General features: G+C 41.9%; 1 protein-coding gene across 1 annotated transcript in view; it reads right to left on the bottom strand.

Annotated features, from left to right (window-relative positions):
• ABTB3 (ankyrin repeat and BTB domain containing 3) overlaps nucleotides 1–21,713 on the bottom strand; it is a 333,872-nt gene that overhangs the window by 24,196 nt on the left and 287,963 nt on the right. The window contains exons 6-12 of the mRNA XM_074271499.1: nucleotides 19,235–19,400; nucleotides 13,597–13,686; nucleotides 11,411–11,512; nucleotides 7,863–7,956; nucleotides 7,586–7,721; nucleotides 6,658–6,878; nucleotides 2,268–2,446 (exon numbers count right to left, since the gene is read on the bottom strand). Coding sequence (XP_074127600.1) covers nucleotides 2,268–2,446; nucleotides 6,658–6,878; nucleotides 7,586–7,721; nucleotides 7,863–7,956; nucleotides 11,411–11,512; nucleotides 13,597–13,686; nucleotides 19,235–19,400 — 988 coding nt within the window. The remainder of the gene's footprint in view (nucleotides 1–2,267; nucleotides 2,447–6,657; nucleotides 6,879–7,585; nucleotides 7,722–7,862; nucleotides 7,957–11,410; nucleotides 11,513–13,596; nucleotides 13,687–19,234; nucleotides 19,401–21,713) is intronic.

The raw sequence follows: 21,713 nt of genomic DNA, 5'->3' as shown, positions 1-21,713 counted from the left end.
AATATACAGAGTTCACTGTGTTGCATGCTGGACATAAAAAGACAAAAGTAAAACATTCTATTGCAGGGATATAGTATGTATATAGAAAAGTAAGAAAATGGTGACTAAGCTGTGTTTGGAAGGAAGCCAGGGATTCTGGGGCACGGGCAGCAGGAGGGAATGCATTCTAGGCACAAGGATCCATCTGTGCAAAAGAATGGAGGCAAGATCTAATGTATCATGTAGAGGGAACATTAAAATGGTCGATTTAATAGGAGAATAATATGAAATAACACTAAAAAAGTAGGTGGGAGCCAGGTTGTGGAGGGTTTTAAATGTCTAGCTGTTAATTTTGTTTGTTATCCTAGAGATAACAATGGAGTCAATGGAGAGTTTTAAATATGGTCAAATAGTCTATGGATTCACACGGATCACGTTTTCTAAAATCTGAAAACTCCAGAATATCTCAGAGAGAAGATTGTCAGAAAGCATAGGACTGTATCAGACAACATCCTAGAGTTTCTGAGTCCTGACAGCCTATCCTGCCTTAATATGGAAGGGGATACATCCTCATCTCCCATTTCACAAATGAAAGAGTTGAGGCCTAGAAAAAGTGGAGGAGAAAAGACTGGATCATTCTCTGACAAGATCACATTTGTCAGCTTTGGAAAATGGTCAGGTGTTCATGGATACTTGAGTTCACCAGGATGGATATTCCCTCTTTTAGTTCATGCTCCCTTTCCTCCTGTGTTGTTCTTGTCTTTTCTTTCCCTATATCTTTCTGATCTATTCCACCCCTAGCAGAGGATCCTTTCTCCTGGTCTTTGATTTTTGTTTGGCTGCCTCCTTGCACTACCTACCTCATGGGCCTGGCTTCCCTTCCTGGCTTCATTTGTAAAAGAGAGCATCTTTTACATCCCTTCTAAAGCACAAATCACCTTGGTTAACCCACTTCATCTTACTCCTGCCCATTATGTGGTCTTTATATTGTCTGCTGGAGTTTTTTTCCTTCCATTTTTGTCAATGTCAATAAAATTGATAACCTCATTTTGCATGGATCACTTTGGAATTCCCTTTTACTTCTTCCTGATTAACTCATTGTTAGCTTCTTTGAAGCTGTATCCCCCATATCTAGCACAGTGACTGGCATACATTAGGAGTTTAATAAATGTTTACTGATTGATTGACATCACAGGATCTCAGAGATGGAAGGGAAATCAACAAGTATCTAAATAGGAATCCCCTTAATGATAACTCCTGACAACAGGTCACTCTGCCTTTATTGGAGTTTTCTACAGGGGGAGAACTCACTATCTCCCAAGGTACCTCATTCCATTTGGGGCTAGTTTCTCACTGCAAGCCCAGATTCTTTTCTATATCACAATCTTTCAAATATTGGGAGATGGCTTTTAAGTTCTTAAGTTAAGCACCCCTGATTTTTTCATCTGATCCTCATAGTATGACCATGAGACTCTTTCTCTTCTGGATACCCTTTTTGAGATACCCTTTTCTAAGTTGTAAAAATCCATAGGGATTATTTAAGTGGTGGTCAAGGACCTGGGTACAAATCCTACCTTTGACCCTTATTAGCTATGCAATTCAGGACAAATCACTTATTCTCTCTCAGGCTCCTTTTTTTATACATAAAATCATGGGGGAAGGAGTAGGACTCAATGGCCCTTGAGATGCTTTTGAGCTCTCAATTTCCAATGCTATGAGTCCACATGCAGTTGCCAGCACACAGTAAGTGCTTAATAAATACTGTTGACTTGATCCTGTCATATCTTCCAATCCACTCAACTTATAGATAGGAGAATGGAATTCTAGAGAGGAAAAGTAAAGTCACACAGGCAGCAAGTAGCAGCTGAAAACATTGCAGGATATCAAGTCAAGTCAAAAAGCATTTATTAAGTATGAAGTCGGTATCAGGCACTGTGCTAAGCATATAATCATAGTATCAAAAATTTGGAAACGGAAGAGACTTTAGAGATCACTGAGTCTAACTCCCACCATTTTACTTATGAGAAAATTGAGACCTGTGGACTGGAGATCCATATGTAATCCAGGGTTGAATCTATGCCAGGTTACATAGGGTTATGTGGAAGGGGTCATAGAGACCATTAATTTTATCAATGATCTCTGGCCAAGTCATCCAGGTACCACTGATTTCTAAGGAGGAGAAGCCCCACAAAGCAGGCCGCTTCCCTACTACAGGAGCATTCAGGTGAACGATGCAGCCACCATGTTCTCTCTTTGGGCATTTAGGTCCAGCACCCTTTTATCCATACCTTGCTTGCCTTCAGGATCTCAAACATCAGTGGTAGGCCTTGGGTAATGAGCTCCTCTGTATATTCCTCTTCTTGGATAGATTTAAACTCTTTTAATAAACACTGGATCAACGGCCTCCGGTGCTGCTGGAAAGACACCCTCAAAGACTCCAGCCACGTATGCAGAGTCCACGGCACTCCTACAGGGGTGACAAAGGGGACAGGAGAGAACGGGAAGGGAAGAAGAAACAACCACAAGAAGATTTGATTTTGAGCTGGCTCAAGATACCGTAGAATTATAAACCATTAATCAACGAGCATTAACTATGTGCTCACTCTATGTCAGGTATTGTGCTACATGTTGGGGATACAAAGAAAAAAGAAAAATAGTTCCTCAAGAGTTTATTTGTACTGGGAATAAGAAAAATTCAAAAATTCAAAAGTCAGTCTCTGTCCTCCAGGAGTATACATTCTAAAGAGAATGGAGATAAATAAAAATGAGGAACGTGTGATTTAGTGGATAAAGTACTTGATTTGAAGTCAAAATGCTACTTTAGATAAGTTACAATCTACATGTTATTGTTCAGTCATTTTTTCCATCATGTCTCATTGTTTATGACCCCAGTTGGAATTTTTTTTTTTTTTTTAAACAAAGATACTGGAGTTCTTTGCCATTTCCATTTCCAGTCCATTTACAGATGAGGAAACTGAGGCAAACAGAGTTAAGTGACTTGTTCAGGGTCACTCAGCTAGTAAGTGTCTGAGGCTGGATTTGAACTCAGGAAAATGAGTCTTCCTGACTCTAGGACCAGTGCTCTGTGTGCTTTGGGACCCCTTGGCTGCATCTGACTGATTTTGTTATTCAGTCTGACTGTCCATGGAGTTTTCTTGGCAAAGATACTGGGATAGTTTGTCATTTCCTTGTCCAGGTCATTTTACAAATTAGGAAACTGAGGCAAATGCGGTTAAATGATTTGCCCAGGATCACACAGCTAGTGCCTGAGGATGGATTTGAACACAGAAAGATGAGTTTTCCTGACTCCAGGTTTAGCACTCTATCCAATATGGCACCATCTAGCTGCTCACTGCCTATATAACTGGGCAAATCACTAAACCCTCTGGAATTCAGTTTCCTTATCTGTAAAATGAAGTGTTTGGATTTGATGACTTCTAGGATTTCTTCCAACCCTAAATCCATAAGCCTCTGATTTTTACCCCATGAAACTAGATGGCATTCTGCATTGTCATTCAATTTACCTTAAAGAGGCAATGTGACCTATGAAAGTGCATTCACTTGGGAGGCAGAATACCCTGAATTCTGCTTTAGAGTGTAACCCTTAGTAAACATTTATTAAGCACCTACTATATGCCAGTAACTGTGCTAAACACTGGGGATACAAAAAGAAGCAAAAGACAGCCCCTATCTTCCAATGTGGTCACTTCATCTCTGTGGACATTATTAAGCGCCTACTATGTGTCAGGCACTGTGCTAGACACTGAGGCTACAAAAAGAGGCAAAAGATAAGCCCTGCCCTCCAATGTGGTCACTTCTTTTCTGTAGACATTGGTTTCTTCTCTTGTAAAATCTAGATAAAAATACGGAGGCTCATAGAATTACTGATTTAGAACTGAAAGAGTCCTTTCATTTTATTAAAAGGACAATAAGGCAGAATAGCTGTGACTTGCCTAGGGCTGCCTGGCTGGTAAATGTCTGAGGTGGGCTGAGTCCAGGGCTTTTTGCCAGCTCCAGTGCCCTCTTGGCTCCAGCACACATAGAAAGCAAGTCAAGAACTTGGCAAACTTTAAAGAACTATATAAACTTCAGCTATTATTAACAACTGGTCCCCTGCTCGGTGTCCCAAATCTGACTGTCCTTCATCCCCATGGTAACAGTATCCTTGTCTCCATCCCCATTAGTGCACACTCAGAAGAGGGAACTCCCAGTGAGGAAATGCCCTTTGCTAATGAAGATTTCTTTCTATTCATTAATGTTCTCTTCCTTCCCCCTTCTTATGATTATAGCTAATAATATGGAGCAAATTGATATATCGATGTGTATAATTGTTCTCCGTTAGACTCAAGGGCAGTTCTAGCTATTTCCAAGTAACTGAAAAGCTGCCGTGTAGACGAGGGGTTAACCTAGTTCAGCTGGGCCCAAAGGGGAAGCTGGACCACTGAACAAGAGAAGCAGATGGCTCTGCAGGAGAAGCTTCCTACCAATGAGCTGTCCCAGAAGAGAAGGTGCTGCTCTACTGAGTTTCCTCGCATTGATTTTGTTTTAGGCATACGGCAGGGGAGAATCTTGGTTTAATTTGGGCTGGACACTCAGGCCTTTCATAACACTGAGATTCTGGGAATTCCATCCACATAGCTGCTCCTCTCTGAGTTAATTAGCCCATTGCCCTCCCAGGTAAAATTGCCCCTTCTCAACTTATGGCTCCAATATGGCTTCTGCCAAAAGCATGTTGTCTGACCTTTGGGACTCTCTAGTGCTCTTCCTGTAGAATAAGGGGCTTGGACAGCCTTCTCCCTAAGAACTCCTCTAACTCCAGGGGGCAAAATCTTCCGATTTCCTGGCGGTTGCATAGAGAGTGAGGTCAATGGCCTCAGTGAGAATGTTGTAAGGGATAGGTCCTGAAACTCATTCCTGACATGGAAGCCCATTTGTGCTAAGGCACAGAGATCTGATCATGTATGAGCACGGCTAATGGGCCATTTAACTAGGTCACAGCCTGCTTGAAGAGGTACTATATATATTCTGTGTGTGTGTGTGTGTGTGTGTGTGTGTGTGTGTGTGTGTGTGTTTTACCACAACTGTTCCAACAGAAATCAGAAGGGTGGAACCCATTTTCTTCCATTCTCCTTTGTCCAGAAGATTTTTATAATCCAACATTCCTACATTGCATCCCTCCCTCCCCAACCCCAACAGGACACTCTCAAGCATCTGATTGTTGCAATTTCCCTTTCCCCACAATCCGCCTGTGATTTAAGGGCACAAATGAGAGAGAGCATCTCACACCAAGCTGCCTATTTGAATCTAAGTTGCATAATCATGCAAAATGACTTCTCCATGCAAGCGCATGTAGCTTCTCATATATTAAACTACAGCAGAGAGAGAGAAAAAAAAAGACAGAGAGAATGAAGGAGGGGGAGGGAGGCAGGGAAAGAGGGGGGGAGGGAGAAAGAGAAAGAATGAAGGAGGGAGAGAGGAGGAAGTGGGGGAGGTAGAGAGAGGGAAAAAGGGAGGGGGAGGAAAGGAGGAAAGAGAGTGAGAGAAGAATAAAAGGAAAGGGGAGAGACTGAGAGAGAGACACAGAGAGAATGAAGAAAGGAGAGAAAGGAAGTGTGGGAGGTAGAGAGAAGGAGAAAGAGGGAGGGGGAAGGAAGGAGGAAGAAAGAGGGAGATCGAGAAAAGGAAAGGGGAGAGACAGAGAAAGAGAGAGAGAGAGAGAGAGAGAGAGAGAGAGACAGAGAGAGAGAGAGAGAGAGACAGAGAGAGAGAGACAGAGAGAGAGAGAGACAGAGAGAGACAGAGAGAGACAGACAGACAGAGAGAGAGAGAGAGAGAGAGAGAGAGAGAGAGAGAGAGAGAGACAGAGAGAGACAGAGAGAGACAGAGAGAGACAGAGAGACAGAAAGACAGAGAGAGAATGAAGGAGGGAGAGAGAGGAAGTATAGGTAGAAGAGGTAGAAGAAGGGAGAAAGAGAGAGAAGGAAGGAAGGAGGAAGAAAGAAAGAGGGAGAGTGAGAAAAGAAGAGGGAGGAAGGAAAGGAGAGAGTCAGAGAGTTTTTTTTGAAGGGGCACAGCTTGCCCAACGAAAAAAAAAGAAGGAAAGAAAGAAATCTTGGCAAGCTTGCTCAGCTCACATCCATTAGGCAACACCCTTCTCTTGGGCTGTGAGGCTGTTTCCTACTTTCTTAGTCCAGGGGTTTCTGATCGTCCCAATTTCTGTCTTTGGGTTTGAGGCGGGTGGGCTCCTAAGCTTGGCTGGTCTCCGTGGCCTAATTTTATCCCCTCACACCCTAGATGGAGATGTAGTATAAACTGTCCTGGGCAGGAGCCATCCCCCTCACCTGTCCTTGTCTACCATGGGGTGAAGAGGCGAGTCAGTAGGGCCGCTGTGACCCCTCTTCCCGCCACCAGCCAATCATGGGGTTGGGTGGGGAAGAGATGGCCCAGGAGATGTTTTCTAATGATCCTTTTTTTCTTGGCTCTGTCCTGCTGGCGGTTAGGGGAGCGGACAGTAGCGACATCCTTGTCTGGGTTAGGCCGCTTCCACCCTTGGAGGAGCCTTCTCCAGCCAGTGCATGCGCTCCAGCCAGGAGGGCCTGGCCCCGGGAGGCCCCAGACTGATCGGCCCAGCTCTAGGAAGGCCGGGCCAGGGACAGGGGAAGGGAAAGCAGGACTGACCTATACTCCTTATGTCAATTGTGACATCCACGTAGCCATGTTCAGCGCTGTGATACATGGCCTCCCTTAAGGCCTTCAGTTTGGCCTTGCTGTTGCGGCTGGCGCACAGGGGAGGCGGGGCTGTCTCCGCCAAGTCAGTGCCCTCGGCCAAAATCTCCTCCAGGGATAGGATGTCGTTCTTCTCCTTCTCTGGCTGAGCAAGAAGTTTGCGGAACACATTCCTGTCAATCACAAGCCCAAGAGAGAGGAAGACACTCAGAGAAGGGGCCTGCTACACTGGGGGGCAGGGGAGGGGCAGAGGAGGCCTATGGGCCGCGGCCTGAGGGGTACGTGGGGACCTCCTGCCACCTCCCCTTAAACAAGAGCTATAAATACTCGGATGGGACTGACTCTCCAGAGGCACTCTAGGGGCACTAGCATGTCCTCCTGGGAGTGGTCCCACTGAACTTGCAGAATGCTCATGTTAAGCAATTTCTCCTAAGATTGGAAACCTACTCTTAAGAGTTCAGAATCTTTATGTTTTCCCTTCTAGGGGAATTTGATTTGCAAAATGCCCCATGCTTAAAATCCCAGTTTGGAAATTTAAAAATGGATGCCCATATACATTATGGTAAAAAATATATATAATTCCATTTTCTTCTTATTATTAAAAGGCTCCATCCTCTTCACTGGAGTTGATGTGAGCTGCTCTGGCTAAAACATGCAAAGGGGATCTCTTCCTGAAGGTGAACACCAGAGGCACTCATGTGGTTAAAAGTGAGGCCCCCAGAGGGACAGTCCGATGGACTACAGAGAGCTGGCTCTTGGTGAAATCTGATGGAGACGTCTAAGGTCTGGGCAGGGCAGGGGCGGAAAGTCTCTGACGTTGTTTCTCAGTGCTCCGTAAGTGTTCAGAGTCCGCTGTTATCGGTTCTTCTTCCTAGCCTACCTGTGTCCGTGGGCTGCGGCCTGGCTGAAAGAATTCATATCGCCCTGTGAGGTTGGAGAAATGCCATTTCTGTACACTGTTCCTATCACTGGATCGGCTCCTCGCTCCAACAGCAAACTAACCAGTTCAAAATTTCCTGTAAGCCCAGAGAAGGGTGTGTTTTTATCCAAGAAGATGAACATAGCATCCTAGGCACATACAACTTCAGGGGGGGGTGGGGCAGGGAAGGGGAGAGGTGACCCTCCCATCATGAGAAAGAAGCCCCCTTCTTCCTTACCGACAGCGGCAGCCAGCTGCAAGGGCGTTTCTGAATAGTTCTCCTCCCCATGGTCTAAAGAGCCTTCTACTTTGGCCCCGGCATCTAGCAAGAGCTGTGGAGGGAAAGTGGTCATTTAGAAGTGCTTAGGGAACAGACAGTCCCTTGAGACTCATACACTCCAAAGCTCCGAAAGTCATTCAGAATCTGACCATGGCAACAACGGAAGGGACCTCAGGGGCCATCTGGTTCAATCTCTTCATTTTACAAAGAAGGAAACTGAGGCAAATGCCTAACTGAAAGTTGATAGTAGAAATATGTGAGATGTTAATCCCTTTGTCCCAGAATAGAATCCTCCAACAATTTTAAAAGATATTCTATTGTCTTCTAGCAATACACTCTTTTCATGGCCAGAGTGACCACAAAATGACCCAAGGAAGAGTTATGTGGCTCTCTTGGAGCTGGAACGGTGAGTTAGAAAGCATTTAGATCTACTTCCTACCCACTGTGAATGGGATACAGAGAAAAAATCACATTGGCTCTGGAACCAAAAGATCAGGATTCAAAATCTGTCTCTGACAATTAATGATCTAGGCAAATCCTTCACTTCCACGGGTCTCAGTTTCTGCAACTGTAAAATGAGAGAACGGGGCTCAATAGCCACTGAAATCCCTTCCAGAGTTGGGTCTTACTCTGTAACATTCCTGATGCAGGGGGAGCCAAAAGAATCCTGTCCTGGGGGTCTTAGGAAAATTAGGTTTGAGTCTTGGCTCTGCCACTGTGTTCTCCCTTGAGCGAGTCACCTGCTTTTAATTCTTTATTTCTTTATCCATAAAAGAGTGGGTGATAGGATGTGGGATCAGAGGTTCTTAACCAGGCCCAATTTGTGAACCTATTAAAATTTTTTTTACATCTAATTAATTAATTATTATTGTTATTTTTGCTGAGGCAATTGGGGTTAAGTGACTTGCCCAGGGTCACACAGCCAGAAAGTGTTAAGTATTTGAGACCACATTTGAACTCAGGTCCTCCTGACTTCAGAGCTGGTGCTCTAGCCACTGCACCAACTAGCTGCCTCCTTGATATCTATTTTAATGGAATTGATTTCCTCTGTAATCCCATTATTTTATTTTATACATTTTGAAGTATGATTTTGAGAAGGGGTCCATATAGGCTTTGCCAAATTATCAGAAGAGTCTAGGACACAGAAATGTTAAGAACCCTTGGGCTAGATAGTCATAAAACTCCTTTTGAGCTCTGATATTCTTGGGATATCTATGAATAACTTTTCAAATAATTACATTAAATGAATTAACCTGCAAAAAGTTTTAACAGGTTACCATCTCAGCCTCTTTCCCATTTTTTAGGGGGGAAGACATGTAGCTTTACTAATTCTAAGGAACTCTCTTTACTAATGGAGATCAGCAACTGTTCTCCAGCTTAGATAGCTGCAGAAGATACTTCAAGGCTAAATGACTTGAATAGCATCAAGCAGCCACTCTGTCAGAGGAGGAGCTAGTCTTCCTGACTCCAAAGCCGATCCCCTTTGCTATGATTCTAGTTGTGTGCTACTGTTCATTTGGGTTAGGACTTTTGATTTCACTGGAGTAGGGAATTCTGGGTGAAGAAACTTCCTCTACCCATTCAACTTCCGCCACTTATGTAGAGACTCAGATGATTGTCTGGGATAAGAAGAGGTGAGATTTTTACCCAGGTCTTTCTGATCCCAAGGTCACATATTTATTTTTGCCCTTATGTCACATTGCACCCATGTATCCAGAAGAGCTCTGCACTTAATCTTTGTTTTCAGTTGGAACAGATGTCATTAGCCTCTTTAAAAATGAAGGACGACCAACAAGAGCTTTGAAGACAGAGCTGATGTTCCCACTTCCTATTTCAGAGCTATGGATAAAGAGAGTGTACCACACAGCACTGATTGACTGGAAAAACTTTCTTGAGTGAATATGAAATTGCCTGTTGACTTGTCAACATCACTGCCTAAAAGAAATCTGTATTCCTTTGTATTCGCTTGCTATAAATCGCTACTCTTCTTTGGTGGGTGTGTGTGTGTGTGTGTGTGTGGAAGCATTCTATGGCTGTGCTACAGAAGATAATCAAAGACCTTTCCCTATCCCCTAGCAGGGTACAACCTCAAAGTTGTAAGGCGCTCACCTTACATGGATCCTGAAGTCAGTTACTGTTAGCACAGAAGGAAAGGCAGGGCAACTGAACAGTAGGAAACATGACCAAGGATACTGAGAAAGGCACAACCTAGGGGGGTTCTGGAACCTATTTATACTAACCAATCATGAACTTTTCTGAAAAGTAAGCAAATGCTACAAACCAGAGTTTAATTGATGATTTTGTTGACTATCTCGAGAATGTTAAAAATGCAAATTAAACTTAAAAGTATGTCATGCTTATCTTCAACATAAAGAAGATCCAACTCACTTCCAGTTGATCAATGATGGACAGAAATAACTACACCCAGAGAAGGAACACTGGGAAGTGAATGTAAATTGTTAGCACTACTGTCTATCTACCCAGGTTACTTATACCTTCGGAATCCAATACTTAATGTGCAACAAGAAAATGGTATTTACACACACATATTGTATCTAGGTTATATTGTAACACATGTAAAATGTATGGGATTGCCTGTCATCAAGGGGAGGGAGTAGAGGGAGGGAGGGGAAAATCTGGAAAAATGAATACAAGGGATAATGTTATAAAAAAATACTCATGCATATATACTGTGGAAAAAAATTCTAAAAAAAAAGTATGTCATGCTTACATTATTTCTCTCGGTTAAACATTTACCAGCACCCCACTGGCATTCTACCACTACCACCCTACTAGATGTCCTCAAACTAGCACATTTGGGCAGGGAGGGAGAAAAGAGATGGGAGATTGCTTCAGCAGAACTCTAAGTCTTTAGGATGCTAATGCAGATCTTTCTTTGTTTATCTGTTTATCTGTTAGATGGATTTCTCTTGTCCTCTAAATGTTCCCAGGAGGATCTTCTGGCATGCTTGTGCCTCGTTTCCTGAGGCCCTTGGACGTGGATGATTGGTCAGTCCGTGGTGGACTTTGTCCATAAGTTCAGCAGAAGCTATAATCTTAATGCCATTATTTAAGACCTTTTCCTTTGAGTGATCAAAGGATCCTGACAGTGTCATCATAATGAAGGTCCATTATATTAAAACTGATAGAGTTTTGGTTTTTACTTAAGAAAATGGAAGGAACAAATACATAAATGTAACTGATCGAGAGGAGAACTTGAAAAGGATTTTTCCAGGTTTTCAGTTTATTTTTTTTAAATAATGGTGATTGTGTGTGTGTGTGTGTGTGTGTGTGTGTGTGTGTGTGTGTGGCCACTCCATATTGGTTACAGCTAGGTAATATAATTACATATGATATCTTCATTTATATGATATGAATATGCTATATTACTACACCTAACCAATATGGCCATCCTCAGAGAAATGCATGCTGGTTGAGCTGGAGAAAGAGAAATGCAAGGGGCAAAATCACAGGTTAGGGATGTGGGTAATAGAGTATAGCAATACCTGAACTACAGGAATATGTCCATGCAATACAGCAAATGTCAGAGCCGTCCAGTGGCGGGTCTCAGGGTGGACAGATGGATATTTGTGAGGAGTACTGATTACCTACAAACAAATTGAAATTATTTTCAAAAACTGATCTTTGAAATACTTCTGCATAGCAAATATGACCTCTGTTTATCTTTCTGTGTACATCTGATGCACAAGAAGAAAGACAGAATAAAGGTTTGAAATAAAATGGTCAGAAGGGTTCTTTTTGTGTCCTTGTGCCCAAATCCATAAACATCTCTTGTCAAGAGTGGGACTAGCTACCTATCCGGGGGGTTGATAAAGGAATAGTTGGAGAGGTTGGTTCAGTGGAAAATTCCATTTCTGGACTGTCAAATATTCTGGGGAACAAAAGAAATTCATTGTGGATTTCTATTCTACAGAGAGAATCAGTGATTTTCTTAAACAAATACAAGATAGCTTTTGAATAAATATACTAAAACCTCAAAAAACCCAACCCTAAGTGAACCCCCAAACTAAAGTGGTTTGCCATTTCCTTCTCCATCTTCTCTGCTGTCCCCTGTTGCTTAGACCAATGGAACCAGAAATTGGCTGACATTCACTGGAGGCCAAATGATTGCTCCTGCTGAGTTCATTCTATGCTTGTGTCCCTTCCTTAGGTCCAAGATGATTCATAAAGCTTAGGAGAGTTGGGAAGTCAAATGTCTTGAAAGAGTTTAACTTATGGGTCCCACATCTTTTATTTCCAAAATATTCCAGGTAAGATTTAGTCAGCACATATCCCCATAAAACCCAAGATCCTGGAAATAGCCATTAATATGGTGCTGACCTTTTTGCTAGGAGAAGAAAATGAGTTCTCTCCCCTAAAATTAACTGCTTTAATCAAAGTTCACTCTTGTTTTAGCCTCTGTGTATAAATCCACCTCAAAGTAGGCCATGAGTAAGAATTCTTATATCTAATGGACCTTATTTTAATCAAACAATTATGAGGGGCCCCAAAGAAACGCTGACTGGGAAATGATCGATGCCCATTGCATGTTTCGATGATCTCTGCCAAAAGACACTCAAAGAATAATTTTTGGGGCACTCTAATCTTGGGTACATTTTCTTCATCAAACTAAATCAGGCCATCAACAAATAAGATAAATTAAGGCATTGTACTAAGTGCCAGGGATGGCTTTCAATGAAATTCAATCAATCATAGGAGCATGGCTCCAAAAACCCCAAAGGACACCTAGTCCATCTGTCAAGCATTTATTAAGTTCCTATTAAGAGCCAGGCACTGGTCTGGATACCGGAGATATAAAAATAATGAGATTTTCCTTGTTTTCAGGGAGCTTACGTTCTATCAGAACATATGATCACAACTCATGGTTTATGATCCCTTTCAATAGTCAACATGGATGGGGAGGAAACTCAATAGATGAACAAGGGAGCAATTGAAGACCTGGGAGCCAGGTCTTCTCTTCCCTTCGGAATTCTGGTGTACTGTAGAGATCCCATAGGGATGACCAAGATAGGGGGGCAGGGATGGGATCCTGGTTTCCCAGAAGACAGAGCAGCAGTGAGAGTGTAGCCAAACTCAGGGAAAGTCAGTGTCCCATGCGGCTATAGTTGGTTGTTCATAAATGAAACACATTTCAGGTTTCTCTGGGGAGAGCTGTCAGGAAGAGGGCATTGCTAACCTCCTCCCAGATGCAGCTGATAGAGGGGAAAGGGAAAGAACTTGCTTTTTTCTCCCCTCCCTTTCTCTGGGCTCCAAGGGAAAATGAGCCAGCCTTGGATTGGCCGTTTCCTCGTTTTCCTTCCATTGATCTCTACCAACATTTCTATTTCTTTTAAAAATAAATGCTTTTACTTATGTGCTTTCCAAAAACATTATTGCTGCTTCCCAATGACTCTTCTGTCTATTAAATCCTCCCTTACAACAAAGAAATAGAGTTAAGGAAACGTACATGTTGGCTGTCTGACAATAGATGCCTCATTCTGCACATATAGGACACCACCTCTCTGCCTGAAACAGGGGGTCTATTTTGCTGTAGGTCCTTAGAGCCAAAATTGGTCACCATATCAAGCAGTTTCTGGTGACTTTTAATTCAGGCACCATCTAATAACTGCCTTGTCTTTGTGAGGGACTAAACTGGGAAGGGGCCTGTGAAGGCTAACAGGGCAATGCTCACCTCCACATTCAGGTCAGCTCCGGCATCCAGCAACATCTGTACCATGGCTTCATCCCCTCGGACACAGGCGTACATCAGTGGGGTCATGCCCTGTAGCAGGTGACAAACCAAGGAGCTGAGAACACTGACAAAGTAGCTACTGTTGTAACTCCTCAGAGAGGCAGTGGGGTGCTGGTTGGGCTTGGAATTGAGAAACCTTGGGTTCAAATCCTGCCTCACACACTGACTAGCTGCGTGACCCTTGGCAAGATGCTTAACCTCCCTGAACTTCCATTTCCTCACTTATAGATTAGGATAATAATAGTACTTATGCCCCAGGGTTGTTGTGAGACTTAAATGAGATGATGTGCAAAGTGTTCTGTACAACTTGAAAGACCACTTAACTGTGATACATTCTTAGTATTGCTTTATTGGATTAAAAAAAAAAAGTTGTAATTAAAAGATGTGCGATTAAAATTCTAAAAATCAAGGGGTCATCAATCTAGGGATGCCAGTGGCCATCTAGACCTCTAGACCAGCCAATAAGAGATAAAGACAAAAAGGAAACAGATCTTGTCCTTGTGAAGCTTCTGTTCTATTGGGGATATAGCGATCAATCAATCACAAGCATTTATTGAGTACCTACTATGTGCCATGCATTGGGTCAAATGCTAGGGATGCAATGACAAAAAAGGGAAACAATTTCTGTCCTCAAGAAGTTTTCCATCTATTGGAGAAAGATACAAATCAACAATTATTTAACTGTTTGATCACTAACCAGCAGTCACTTAGTAGATACCTACTAATGCTAATTAGGTATGAAGTCAGTAATAAATGCCTGCCCTCTGGGACCTTCCATTCTATCAGGAGCAACATGGTACCAAGAAAATAAATAGAAGGTGATTTTGAGGAGTGGGGTGGCAGGATGGGTTTCATATAGGAGGGAACACAAACTGAACTTTGATGGAAACCAGGGATCTAGTCCAACAAATATCACTAAATTTCTGTCTCTTTATGAACCGGGAAAGGTGAGAGATGGGAGCAGCCTAATGGAAAGGAGCAGGGCTCACAGAGCACAGACAGCTCTAACACACAATAATATGGGAACAGTGACTTAGGGATTAATTGCAAAGTATTATACCATATCTAGGGACATCAAGGAAGTTCTCTGAGTAGGATAGGGAGCATAAGATGAATTTTAATGGACTGCTAATTAACAGATGAAGATGGAATGCGGGAGAAGAACATTCCTGAAGATAAGCCAAATACTCTGGGAGGTTGGGGAAATCAAGTTAGTTCTAGCCTAGGGGGTCTCAGGAATTGGGGACTGTATTGCAGGGATCTAAGTTGTTTGTTATTATCTATGCATCTTGTGGGCTTTTCTGATTGGGTAACAGAAGAAATCATTGCTAGTTGGGTTCCCTTTGGGGTCTTGGGAGCCTTTCTGAAGCAAATCCTGTCAAGAGGGTTAAACAAAGGAAGGACAGGTAGTTTCCTTGGCATTTTCTCTTCTAAGGTCTGACAAATCACATATATTATCTCTCTCTCTCTCTCTCTCTCTCTCTCTCTCTCTCTCTCTCTCTCTCTCTCTCTCTGTCTCTCTCTCTCTCTCTGTCTCTCTGTCTCTCTCTGTCTCTCTTTCTCTGTCTCTCTCTCTCTGTCTCTGTCTCTCTCTCTCTCTCTGTCTCTCTGTCTCTCTCTGTCTCTCTTTCTCTGTCTCTCTCTCTCTGTCTCTGTCTCTCTCTGTCTCTCTCTCTCTCTCTCTCTCTCTCTCTCTCTCTCTCTCTCTCTCTCTCTCTCTCTGTCTCTCTCTCTCTCTCTGTCTGTCTCTCTCAATACTATTTTCCCCAATTATGTGTAAAGATAATCTTCAAGGCTCATCTTTGTAGATGAGTCACATTCTCCTGCCACTACATGGCTGAGCTACTTGTGTGATACTGGGCACATCACTTATACTCTCTTAGGCTCAGTTTCATCAGCTGTCAAAAAAGAAGATATTGGACTCAATGACCTCTAAGATCCCGTGGACATCTCCAACTTGATGTGTCCAAAACAGATCTCATTCTCTTTCCCCCAAACTCTGCTCACTTTCAAACTTCCTCCTTACTGTCTATGACATTGCTTTTGATCAGGCTGATTCACAACCTTGTGTCATCCTCATCTCTTTGATCCCTACCTCCATATTCAGTCCATTTCAAAATCTTGTTTCTTCCTCTACCTCTTCTATCCATACTGGTCTCCACTCACAAACTTACATGGCCACCGCTCTGGTGCAGCTCCTCATCATTTCTCCTCCTGTCTTCTGAAGGAGCTTTCAATTGCTCTTCCTACCACAAAATTTTCCCCTCCTCCAATCCACCCTCCACTCATTTTCCAACATGATTTTCAAGTCTGGGTCTGACCATGATACTCAATAAAATCGATGAACTTGGGACAGCTAGATGGCAGTGGATAGAGCACCAACCCTGAAGTCAGGAGGACCTGAGTTGAAATCTGGCCGCAAACACTTAACACTTCCCAGCTGTGTGACCCTGGGCAAGTCACTTAACCCCAATTGACTTAGCAAAAAAAAAATTGATGAACTCTATTGACTCCCTATTACCTCTAGGATTAAATGTAAAAAGTATCTAATCTGCCCCCTCTTGGAACCTTTCCAATCTTCCTATATATAACTATAATTCAGTTATACTGCCCCATTTGCACTTCTGTAGCCGTAATGTTCCATCTCTGGCTTCTGGATCTTTGTCTTGCCACTTACTAGAGTTGCTCTTTTCTCCACTCTATCTTTTCAATTTCCTCATTTCCTTCAAATCTCAGCTCAAATATTACCTTTTACATAAAGCTTTCTCTGATCCTGTCTACTTGCTGATGCTCCCCTTCCTAATACTAACAGCAATAACTAGCATTTAGATAGCTCTATAAGATTTATACTTCCATATGTTATCTCATTTGGTTTTCACAACAATCCCATGTGGTTGGGATTATTTTTAATCTTCATTTTACAGTTGAAGTTAATTCTTGATTAGGGTGACACAAGTACCTGAGGCAGGATTTGAACTCAGGACTTCCTGACTCCAAGCCCAGCACTCTATGCACTGTACTATCTCATCCAACTGCTCTCATTTTTACAAATAAGGAAGCTAAGGTCAAGAGGATTTGCTTCTCTAAGCTCATACAAATAGTAAGTAACCAAGCCAATATGGGCTCAGGGCTTTTGACTCCAGAGTCAGGGAACTATCCAGGGTGCTGACCCCTCAAGCTCACACAAGTAGTAAATAACCAAGCAAAGATGGGCTCAAGGCTTTTGAATCCAGAGCCAGAGAACTATCCATGGTGCTTACCCCTCTTATTTATCGGACCATCTTGTGTCAGCTCCTAATATGGTGGATATAATGATAGGTACCATCAACCCTCCAATGATGGGAATGTTAGGCAGTGTCCTGAGCTCTCCACTCTCCTTGGTAATGTCATAATTAATCACTGATACCTCATAGCCTTGTTCCCAGGTCTACTATTACTTGTGAAGTCATAGTTAATGGCTGAAACATTCTAGCAGCCTAAGGTGAACACGCTAGTGGAAGAGTCCAACCCTCTGCATCACTTCTGTCCAACAAAAAAATATATATTCCAATGGGGTAATGACTTTCTATCATAGGCATGATGCAGGACCTTTCTGATTTGACATTTTATGCTTCTGAAAGGAAAGGTGCATCTCTAATCAATTAAAGGGAATCAGATAAACCAGTCAATGAACAAACATTTATTAAGCATAAATGGTGTGCACAGTAGATGGTGAGCTGGCTCAGAATCAGGAAGACCTGGATTCAAATCCCACCTCTGAAACATACAAGTTGTGTGATCCTGGAAAAAGTAATATAACCTTTCAAGATCCCAGACAACTCTCCAAGATAATAAGATACAGAAAGTCAGCTTTGATGTTGGGAAGACTTGAATTCAAATCTCACCTCTGAAATGGATTGGATGGGATCCTGTGGAAGTCCCTTAATTATAAGTCTCTTTCTAATCCTGGATTGCATTGAACCAACTTATAAATAAAGGGACTTTCTTCATGTACCAATGAAGTTCCAGGTTCAATTCCTAGTCTTAATCTTGGCTTGGAGCCAGGCATTGGATTCACTTCCTAACACTTTCCTTAACTATAAAGTGAGGATGTTCTGATAAAGGTCTAATTTCCAAAATATATAGAGAACTGACCCTAATTTATAAGAAATCAAACCATTCTCCAATTGATAAATGGTCAAAGGATATGAACAGACAATTCTCAGATGATGAAATTGAAATTATATCCACTCATATGAAAGAGTGTTCCAAATCACTACTGATCAGAGAAATGCAAATTAACACAACTCTGAGATACCACTACATACCTGTCAGATTGGCTAAGATGACAGGAACAAATAATGATGAATATTGGAGGGGATGTGGGAAAACTGGGACACTAATACATTGTTGGTGGAGTTGTGAAAGAATCCAACCATTCTGGAGAGCAATCTGGAATTATGCTCCAAAAGTTATCAAACTGTGCATACCCTTTGATCCAGCAGTGCTACTACTGGGCTTATATCCCAAAGAAATACTAAAGAGGGGAAAGGGACCTGTATGTGCCAAAATGTTTGTGGCAGCCCTTTTTGTTGTAGCTAGAAACTGGAAGATGAATGGATGTCCATCAGTTGGAGAATGGTTGGGTAAATTGTGGTATATGAAGGTTATCGAATATTATTGCTCGGTAAGAAATGACCAGCAGGAGGAATACAGAGAGGCTTGGAGAGACTTACATCAACTGATGCTGAGTGAAATGAACAGAACCAGAAGATCACTATACACTTCAACAACAATACTGTATGAAGATATATTCTGATGGAAGTGGAAATCTTCAACATAAAGAAGATCCAACTCACTTCCAGTTGATCAATAATGGACAAAAACAACTACACCCGAGAAGGAACACTGGGAAGTGAATGTAAATTGTTAGCATTACTCTCTATCTACCCAGGTTACTTATACTTTCGGAATCTAATACTTAACGTGCAACAAGAAAATTGGATTTACACACATATATTGTATCTAGGTTATACTGTAACACATGTAAAATATATAGGATTGCCTGTCATCTAGGGGAGGGAGTAGAGGGAGGGAGGGGAAAATTTATATAATACAAGGGATAATGTTATAAAAAATTACTCATGCATATGTACTGTCAAAAAATTTTATAATTATTTAAAAAAACTATAAAGTGAGAATAGAAGTATTTTTATCGTGCCACATGAGAGGACACGCTCATCTTAGAGTTAGAAAGACTTAGGTACACATGCTAGCTGTGTCCCTTAGTTTCTCAGTGTCCTAGGCAGCTCTCTGAGATGTGTTAGGGCAGAAAAGGCCCTCTTGTGCTAATGAAATAGCAAGTCTGGGACAAAAAAAAATTCAACAAACAAATCCACCAAAAAAAAAAACCAAAACAAAAAACTGACCTCCTCTGGCTGTCATAAGACTTACTAGGGAAGTAAAGGAGAGACTTAAGTGGAAGTCATTATCATTCTGCTCATGTACATACATGTATATATATGTGTTATATACATATATGTATGTGTGTTCTGCACCAGGCAGAAACCCACGCTTCCATGATCAGACACCACTGTACCTGCTCACTCATTGTATTGATTCCATCAGGTCCCAGCAGAGATGCGGCCTGCTTCACAAGGTCCGTCCTTCCACAGTTCAGCATCCGGAAGCCCAGGTCCTGCTTGAATTTTGCTTCAGTGGCCACAGCATCCAGTTTACGAGAGGCACAGAAACAGTCATCCGCCCTTAAGAAAGTGGGAGATGGGCTATTAATACAGGAAACTCTGCTAGGCTCTTTCAAGGCTCTTTTCTTTATCCTGTATGACCTGTATGAGCACAGACTAGTCCCTTTCCAGTTTGTGTCTCAGTTTCCCCATCCATAAAATGAGCGTTGGATTAAACAATTCCTAAGGCCTTTATAGCTCCATAACTGAAGTTGATCAGCTTAGAGAAGCCCTAAATTCACTAATAAAGTCTATGCAATTTAGCACAATGGAAAGACCACAAAAATTGGAGTAAGAAGATCTGAGTTCAAATCTTGTATTTTTTCTTCTACTTGTTAAATGAATGATCCTGGAGAATGTACATAATTTCTCTGTGCTTCAGTTGCCTACTCTACAAAATGGAAATAATATCTGGACCAATAACCAACTACCACTCTGGAAGCCACATAGCTATAGTGTTGGGCTTTAAGGAATACAATGCTACCTTTCCATATTAAAAATTAAATATTAAATGTATAACATATAATAAATATTAATATGTGTGTACATAAATTATGTATAGAACTTTTATATAGCTCTCTAAAGTTTACAAATCACTTTACTTATATTAATCAATCAATCAATAGTTAAGTGAAGTCACATGAAAGGTTTACAAACCACTTTACATAACTTATCTTATTTGATCCTCCTTATTTGTTCCTCCTACCCCATTGGTGAGGAGCTATTATTTTCCCTATTTTATAAACGAGGAAACATAAGGTCAGAGCTGAAGCTATTTATCCAAAGTCGCATAGCTTAAGGATGAGACAGCTTGGGATTTCCTGCTTCCAAGTTCACAGTGCCATCACTAGGGCCACAGCTGCCTCAGTCACATCCTAACTCTAGGTACTTGTATCTTCTGACAGCACAAATATGGGTATCTCTCCATCTCTCCTTTGTGGATGTTCATTTTTTTTAAAGTTTAAGATTCTTGCCTGTTCAGGGACTGCATTATATACCAGTGCCAGCTAGACTCCCGCCTGTCCCAGATGGGAGCATTTAATATTGATCTAGGTTCCTGCTGGAAAGCCGCCAGGAGCAATCCTGAATGGAGGCCTAGAAATCGGGAGTCCTGAGTTCTATTTCTGGCTCCAACCAGAGCCAGATCTTACATGACTTTTGACAAAACTGGCTCTCTTCTTCTCATTGCAGGATGAAAGAAAGGGCTCTCTTCCTGAAGAGGAGGTTAGGGAACAGCCAGGGATGAGAGAAGAGGGCACTGCCATCAAAGCGAATGTGACATCTCCTACTCAAGCCTAGATACCTTAGACAAAGCATTGTGTTTTAGGTTGTTTTGAATTTAATTTTTTTATTTAACATTTTAATTTTAAAAACTATTTTAATGATCTTTTTGTTTTGTATAATTTAATTTTCATTATTTCTCAATAATATTTTGTTTTTCCAAATACATGTAAAGATAGTTTTTCAGCATTCATTTCTGCAAGATTTTGTGTAAGGATTTTGTCTTCCTCCCTCCCATCCCTCTTCCCTTCCTCCTCTCCAAGACAGCAAGCAACCCAGTGTAAGTTAACCATGTACAATCCTTCTAAACATATTTCCATATTTGTCCCATCATTTCATTTCCTAATACAGCCCCTCTGTCACCCAGAGAGCCATTTCTTAAAGGATAAAAAAGGAGAGGGAAAAAGAAGTTTATCCAAAGTAAGCAGGTTATACAACACATCAATCAAGTCTGACAGTATATATTGTTAGGCTGTGGCTTTTTACAAACAAATGAACAAAAAAGCAGTCCTGTTTTCCCTCTGCATCGTGCATGCAAATCCTGGGTTTTACAAAAACCACAGAAGCAAGACAGTGCATTTGTAGGACCTGCCAGCAGCAGCAGCTGCTAATATCCCCAAGGAGGGTACCAGCCTCTCTCCCATTTGGATGATGTCTGTGGGGAGAGCCCAGATTTCTGGCGTGATGTTTGGTTATTTCATCTTATTTCTATGTGAGGTGGAAGGACAGAGAGCTAGAGAGCCAGACAATACTGTTTCCCGGCATAGTGTGGTTAGCTCCTGAGCACTTTTTCTTTATGATTGTGTCTTGGCTTCCTTGTATGGTTTGTCTTAGAAACATGCAACCCCAAGAGCACTTTTTGAATCCTTAGTTATTTTGCTCGGGGCATATGACAGAGGTCATAGAATTTTAGGCAGTCAGTAGGTCAGGGGATGGTGGCACTAGAATGCCTTACAGGATCGCTTCAGTGTGCCTTGGGACTGGGTGCTCTCTATAACAACAGCAAATCCTCAATTCTCATCTAGTCTCAAAGAAATGCACATCTGGTATTTC

The sequence above is a fragment of the Sminthopsis crassicaudata genome, chromosome 5 (genome assembly GCF_048593235.1).
Source record: "Sminthopsis crassicaudata isolate SCR6 chromosome 5, ASM4859323v1, whole genome shotgun sequence".
NCBI lineage: Eukaryota > Metazoa > Chordata > Mammalia > Dasyuromorphia > Dasyuridae > Sminthopsis > Sminthopsis crassicaudata.
Note: the sequence above shows the minus strand (reverse complement) of the source record. Positions and strands in the feature narration are given on the sequence as shown.